Below are 7,848 nucleotides of genomic sequence, written 5' to 3' on the forward strand. Positions count from 1 at the left end.
TGCATATGATTAATGGTTTTCAATATTGTACTAATTAACATGCCTACATGGTACACCTGTACGATATACTTCCTCTATCCCACATTAGGAGTCACACTTACGTTTCTGCACTCATTTTATAAAAATGATACTCCATTTGTATCTGAAATTTTGTTACATTTTTCCATTTCCGTCCGTCCTCCCAAAATTTGTCACATTTCACTTTTTACCATTTTTTATAGTGGATCTCACATTTCACTAATTTATTTCCACTCATATTTTATTATAAAACTAGTACTTTAAAAGTATGACCCACATCCTACCAACTTTTTCAACCCCCTTTCCATTACATTTCATAAAATCCGTCCTGGTTAAACTATGACAATATTTAGGGATGGATGAAGTACTAATAAATAGCTAAAGTGAAGAAATAGTAAAGTAATCAAGAGAATAATGTAGAAATTTTTTTATAAAACAAGTGGATAAACTAAGAATGCAAAATACTTGGACTATTTGAACTAGACAACAAAAATAAATACTTTGTTATTACAATTGATAAATAATAGTAGTAGCCTACAAAAGAAACATGTGGGTTCAAGAAAACATACCAAATCCAATCCAAAGTAACATACACATACATAATAAAAGGCGGCAGCTACACAAAGTTGCAGGTGGCCGGGCCAGCAGCCTTCTTGAAAAATCGTTTCATTCTTCCCGTCCCACTTCTAAAAGAGCTTACAACAAAGATAAAAAACATGACTCCTGCGAACACCCCCACTGATATGATAACAGAGGTTCTCCATCCAAATTCTTCCATGTTAGGATTCGTCAAGATCAACGAAAATCCGTAAGTTACTCCGATCGATGCCATCGACACCAGCATCGAAAAGGTCGCGAGCACCGGGAAAATCCACTGGTCCGAGGAGCCTGTGGTGGCGAGGAACAAGATTGCTACGAGAGACGAAATGAACGCCACAATGTTAACCTGAATGAACTGTATGTATTTATGGGGCTGTACAGTAGCCATTACTGCCTGCCCGGCTATGTACCATTCGCCGCTCGTCTCATTGAACTTGGTTTCTTCCCATACACCGCCAGGGGGGCTGACGGCCGCCTGGAACGCCATGGTCGCTATCAGGACCGCCGCCACCATCGTCATCTCCGCGAACATCGGCAAGTTTAGGGCTATTGGACGACTTGAAAATCTTTTCAGGATTCTTTTCATTTCTGGATATTCACTTGCCTTTCCAAAGCTATCGTTTAACACATCCAGCGCTGTTTTGCCGCCCGAATTCTTTGTCAGCCTCTCTACTTTCCCACTTTTCTCCAAGTAGTCTACAACCTGAAATGGGATCATTTCATTACTCCAATATGGTCCGTGCAAAATGTTTTTAAATCAAACCAACCTTGTTTTCTGTATAAATACACCTTTATAAATCGTTTAACTCATCGATACTGATGTCTCTGCTATTATATCAGATACAATTTCACTTCAAAATTTGTCGAAAGATATAATCGCAAACAAGTGATTCTTAGAATTCTGTGGAATGGAATTTGAAAGAATTGAATCATAATTCAATTCTAAATCCTTTGTTCGGTACGTTGATATAAATGATATGAAGTTGAATTCAAAGAAATTATGCCATGTGTGTATGTGCGTGTGTGTGTGCAGGGATGTGTTTTGTGTGTATATGTGTGCGTGCATGTATGTGTATGCAGCTGTGTGTATATGTGTGTGTTTGTGCAGGTGTGTATACATGTGTGTGTGTACAAGTGTGTGTGCAGGTCGTAGGTGTGTGTGTCCAAGTATATTTATGTGTATACACAGGTGTGTATGTGTGTGTGGGGTGTGTGATAGTGCAATTTTATTATTATTATCTGAAATTTGAAATTTGAAATTTTCTACTTTTCATATGCAATTCAAATTGTGGAATTGGGAGGAATTGGAATTGTAAATCAATTCCAAATCCAAATATTTTGTGGTACTGAATATTGGATTTGGAATTGGAGGCTTCAATTCCTATTCCGCATGCCTAATTCCATGATACCGACCTTATAGTTGCCGAAAGACCAAAATTTAGTTGAACTTCATAATTTTTCTAATTAATTAATTAAATTACCTCAAGTTGATTAGTCCTGACAGCAAAATGCAACAATGTCTCTCCATCATCATCCTTGGCATTCACTAGGTCTCCGTCTCCCACGTTCTCCACCAAAATCTTCAACGTCCCGAGCTGACGATGTTTCACGCAGAGGTGCAGCGCAGTCTGTCCGCGATGCAGCCTGGCCGAGGCCGCAAAAGAATCCAGCCGAAGCATCTCCTCCAGCACCGCCTCATTCCCTTTGACGGCCGCAACATGAAGCGGGTTCATATCATGGCTGTCTCGCCACCAGCACATCTCCGGGGCTATCTCCATCAGTCTCTTCGCGATCCCCACGTTCCCTCTTGCGGCCGCGATGTGGAGAGACGACGAGTTTTTGGAGTCGAGCTCGAGAGCGAGCTCCGGGTTGATCTTCAGCACCTCCGCCACGATGCTTTCTTGTCCCTGCTTTATTGCATTGTGTAACTCAAGAAGGGGTTGATTTGTTTGGAGGAGTTGTTTGAGTGTTGCTACATCTCCAATTGTTGCAGCTTCGTATAGTTTCTTTTCTGCCATTCTTTTTTTTCTTCTTTCAATTCACTCTTTTTTTTAACATACAAGTTAGCTTAGCTAGTGGTGTGTGAATTCATCTTACTCCTACACACACATATATATAGTGTAAAAGCTCTTGTAAGAAAGAACTAGGAAATGTTAAAGAAAGACCATTTAAGTCTTTATATATGTTTAAGATTGACTGAAGAAAAGTCTCAAACATAACAAGGATCCATTGAATCTATACATGCTATAAATAGTTACAAACGGTACACATTAATTTGATCTCTTTTATATATAATAGATATAAATGAAGATTCTGCCTAATTTCCAATTTATCAAGGATAGGACTATATTCAAAAGAGGATGCTCAAGTTTTTCAAGATAAAGGACCACAAAAAGCCCAAATATATTTGACAAATACTAAAATAATAAAGAGAGCAGAAACAAGTTGAGATAAACTTACAATATTTGGGCAAGAGCTGATATTACAACTTGTAATATTATTATTACTAAGCGATCAAATTATTGTACAAATTGCATGGCGGCTTTCCGCAACAGAATTAGACAAATCAGACCTGCATAAGCCGCCATGCTTAATTCACTCTATGAATGCACACAAATAATGTGAAAGTAAATGAGACAATATTTAGAGACAACCAATTGGCTATTTTCCCTTTAATTTAAAAAAAATAACATTTTAATTGTAAAAACTGCTAAATTTTGTTATCAATAATTAAAGTTACATAATAAACTTTTTATTTATTTAAAATTTAAAGTATGCTAAAAACAATTCCTTGTAAGGGGAATCACAATGTGGCTGCATAGTTTTATTATTATTATTATTATTAAAATTAGTTATGTATTTATGTTCAAAATTTTAATTTCAAACCATTTGTGATATGAAATTTTTAAATACATTCCGGATATTCTGTTCAATGGTACTATTAAGTAATGCAAAACCATTTTCCAAAGGTTGATTCTTTATAGAGTAAAGGCCAAAATTGGTCCTGAACATATGCTCATTTTATCATTTTGGTCCTAAACTTTATCTTTTGAATTTTTTGGTCCTGGACATTTCAAATCGGATCACAATTGGTCCTCCGTCAACAATTCCGTTAATATTTAACGGTCAACGATTTTAATCACAATTTTGACCAACTTAAACAATTTTTAATTATTTAATCATCAAAAATATTTTTTAAAATAAAATCATAAATTATTTATTAGAAATATTTTTTAAATAATTAAATTATTTATTCCAACTTAAACAATTTTTAAATAACAAAATTATTTATGATTTTATTTAAAAAAATAATTTTGATGATTAAATAATTAAAAATTATTTAAGTTGGTCAAAATTGTGTTTATCATAAAAAATCATAAATTATTTATTACAACTTAAACAATTTTTAAATAATTAAATTATTTATGATTTTATTTAAAAATAATAATTTTGATGATTAAATAATTAAAAATTGTTTAAGTTGGTCAAAATTGTGTTTATCATTAAAAAATCATAAATTATTTATTACAACTTAAACAATTTTTAAATAATCAAATTATTTATGATTTTATATAAAAAAATATTTTTGATGATTAAATAATTAAAAATTATTTAAGTTGGTCAAAATTGTGATTAAAATCGTTGACCGTTAAATATTAACGGAATTGTTAACAAAGGACCAATTGTGATCCGATTTGAAATGTCCAGGACCAAAAAATTCAAAAGATAATGTTTAGGACCAAAATGATAAAATGGACATATGTTCAGGACCAATTTTAACCTTTACTCTTCTTTATATAACCCACTTTCTTTTTCCCTTCTGTGTAGACTATATTTAGTTCTAGTATATACATAAAATAAAAATAGAAATAAATATAGATTTAGTTTACACCTACATATATAGGCTACAACCATTAATTATACTACTACCTTTGTCCCTGAAAATTTGTCTCAGTTTTCCATTTTCGTCCGTCCTCCAAAATTTGTCTCATTTCACTTTTTACTATTTTTGGTAGTGGACCACATATTCCACTAACTCATTCATACTCACATTTTATTATAAAACTAATATATAAAAGTAGGTCCCACAATCCACTAACTTTTTCAACTCACTTTCCATTACATTTCTTAAAACTTGTGTCGGGTCAAAGTGGAACAAATTTTTGAGGACGGAGGTAGTAATTGTTAAAAAAAATAATATCTTCACACTATCACTTACTGGAAAAGTTATGGGCCCATTACTTTTTCTTGACGGGGCCTAGGCCCATAAAGCCCATTATTCAAGGCAGTGTTACTAGATTGCAATAGAGCCCAAACATACAATATAATCATAAAATGTACTACTCCCTACCTACGTCCCTGATATTTTGTCACATTTTTCCATTTTTATCCGTCACATAAAATTTTTTACATTTCACCTTTTTTTTTCATTTTTGGTACTGGACCCCACATTCCACTAACTTATTCTCACTCACATTTTACTATAAAACCAATACTTTAAAAATAGAACCCACATCCTACCAACTTTTTCAAACCACTTTCCATTATATTTCTTAAAACCCGTGCCCGGTCAAACTGCGACAAAATTTGGGGGACGGAGGGAGTAGTAGTTTATGAATGATTTGTAAGATTATTTAAGTTGGAGGGGTGACTATGACTAATTATCACATGATTATCTATATAGAATTGAGTTGAGAAATTCAATCTCTTGAATCAAACACAATACATATTTAATTCCAAGATATAATCTTGCAAATCGAATAGTCTCCTAATGTATTTCTATTACTTAACGAATGAGTATGTTAGTAAGGTATAATGTTCAAACTCTGGCGGTTTGTCTTTATCGAGTAAAATAAATTAGTGAAATTTCTTAATAAATTAGTGGAATGTCTTAAAGTGTTGCTAAATCTCCAATTGTTGCAGCATCATACAATTTCTTTCTGCCATTCCTTTTCAATTCACTCTTTTATAACATAGGTAGTGATGAATATGTGAATGCATCTTACATCTACACACACATATAGTATATAGTATACTTGTAAGAAAGAACTAGGAAATATTAAAGAAAGACCATTTAAGTCTATATGTTAAGATTGACTGAAGAAAAGTTTTGAACTCTCAAACATAACAACGATGCATTGAATATAAATATAAATATAAATATAAATATAAATATAAATATAAATATAAATGTTATAAAAGTTTACAAATGGTGGGGGAAACCGCAGGCGTACGAAACCAATAAAATATGCACTATAGAATAGTTTGTAGAGATACTATTAGATAACCATTTAAGTTAATTGCAACATTTTACGTGACAATAATACTAATTTCGTCTACTTAGCTTTTAGTTCACCTAGTCTGTTGGAGTAGCTCATTTAAGTTAATTACAACATTTTACGTGACAATAATACTAATTTCAATACTTAGCTTTTAGTTCACCTAGTCTGTTACATTTCTACCGAATCAAGTTCCAAATTGGTTAGTCCACATTCAATTAGCCAGCCACCAAATAGAACGGACTCAGAGCTCGATGAGCTGACCCGGCCTAGCTCTTGAGGTGTAACATGACATCACAAATACTGTGCAAAGACATACTCCCTCTATCCCATTATAAATGAAACTTTTTTCCTGTTTGGACTGTCCCATCAAAAAATGAAACGTTTCTTAAAATGAAAACAACATAATCTCAACTTTTTTTTTCTCTTATTTAAAATGTTGTGCCGAAAAATAAATGTTTCATATTTAATAGGACAGAAGGATTATCATTTTCGAAATAATATTATACTAGGAATTCTGCATCAAACTACTCTAGGCAAAGTTTAAAACAGGACCTATTAAAGTAGATACTATAAAAGAAGATTCTGCCTAATTTCCAATTTCTCAAGGATGAAACCCAAGGAAACTATATTCAAAAGAGGATGCTCAAGTTATTCAAGAAAAAAGACCTAAAAAACCCAACCAAATTAACAAAATATAGTCTATATATTTGACAAATACTAAAATAGAGAGCAGGAACAAGTTGAGATAAACTTCAAATATTTGGGTAAAAGCTGATATTACAACTTGTAATATTATTATTAATCGATCAAATCATTGTAAAAGTTGCATGGCGGCTTTCCACATCAGAATTAGAGAAACCAGACCTGCATTAGCCGCCATGCTTAACTCACTCTATGAATTCACACAAAGAATTTCCAAGAAATTCATAATAACAATAGTATGGAAATTATATGAAATATGTATATCACATTGCCAACCCTTTAATAACTATATTAATTTAATGGAGTACTAAGTTGCAAATGCGTGACGTGGGATTCTCTAAATGGACAAACAATGCCAATCGGTATCTTCTCTATATAAAATATGTCAAGTCGAATAATTAATGATCCTTCGTCCTAAGTTGTCCAGAAAGGCCCATAGTTGTAAAATAAAATAAAATAATAATAATAATTATTATTACTATTATTATTATTTTTAAAGAATTGTATTCTCAAATACATTATGGATATTAAGAAGCGTTCGAGAATAATAGACCATTGTTTCCCTAACTTAAATATTTTTCTCTGCATCCTAAATTTTGACTATTTCTCAAAAATTTCCAATGCAAGTAATCACATTCCTAATTTCATATCCTTATGAGATACTTTATTGTAGACTTGTAGTGTCAACTTAATACTCTACATATTTTTTCCAAAGGTTGATTCTCTATATATATAACCCACTTTTTTTTCAGTTCTGTATGGACCTTATTTAAATAAATAATTATAAATATAGATATTTACACCTAGAGGCTAGAGCCATAATTAAATTGTTAAGAAAGGAGTAATACCTCTCACACTGTGCATGGAAGTCTGGGCCCATTAATTTTTATTGAGGGGGATAGGCCCATTAGGGTGTTTTTAAGGTAGTCCTCCATTACTACATTGAAAGAGAGCGATAACACGCACAAAAGATAGAGAGTAAAAAAACAATTCCTAACCTATTTCTTTTATTTTTTTTTAAATGAACGAGTATGTAATCAACAAGCTATAGGGTTCAACCTATTTCGGACTTTCTTTGAGGTAAAACGAGTAATTTGGACCAAAAAAAAATAAAAAATCCTACATGCTACACCCGTTATTTTAATTACCATACTGAATAAATTATCCCTTGAGTATTTTAGGTTTTTATTTTGGACCATCTCATATTAATTGTCCATTTCATTTTTATCATTTTTGGCATCTTTGG

At 32.3% G+C, this 7,848-nt stretch overlaps 1 protein-coding gene across 1 annotated transcript; it reads right to left on the reverse strand.

Annotated features, from left to right (window-relative positions):
• Positions 1 to 498: 498 nt before the first annotated feature.
• Positions 499 to 2,709, reverse strand: LOC121798013 (ankyrin repeat-containing protein NPR4-like). Its single transcript, XM_042196825.1, has 2 exons — positions 2,100 to 2,709; positions 499 to 1,321 (listed from the first exon to the last, which is right to left on the reverse strand). The coding sequence occupies exons 1-2, from the start codon at positions 2,634 to 2,636 to the stop codon at positions 635 to 637; spliced, it is 1,224 nt and encodes a 407-aa protein (XP_042052759.1). The 5' UTR covers positions 2,637 to 2,709; the 3' UTR covers positions 499 to 634.
• Positions 2,710 to 7,848: the final 5,139 nt, after the last annotated feature.

The sequence above is a fragment of the Salvia splendens genome, chromosome 4, assembly GCF_004379255.2.
Source record: "Salvia splendens isolate huo1 chromosome 4, SspV2, whole genome shotgun sequence".
NCBI classification, from domain to species: Eukaryota; Viridiplantae; Streptophyta; class Magnoliopsida; order Lamiales; family Lamiaceae; genus Salvia; species Salvia splendens.

What these genes read in the sequence shown, in the direction of transcription:
- LOC121798013 (XM_042196825.1), bottom strand. Translation starts at nt 2,636, where the DNA reads ATGGCAGAAAAGAAACTATACGAAGCTGCAACAATTGGAGATGTAGCA. An exon ending in TCAGGACTAATCAACTTGAG is followed by an intron (nt 1,322 to 2,099) that starts GTAATTTAATTA and finishes ATCCCATTTCAG; the next exon opens with GTTGTAGACTACTTGGAGAA.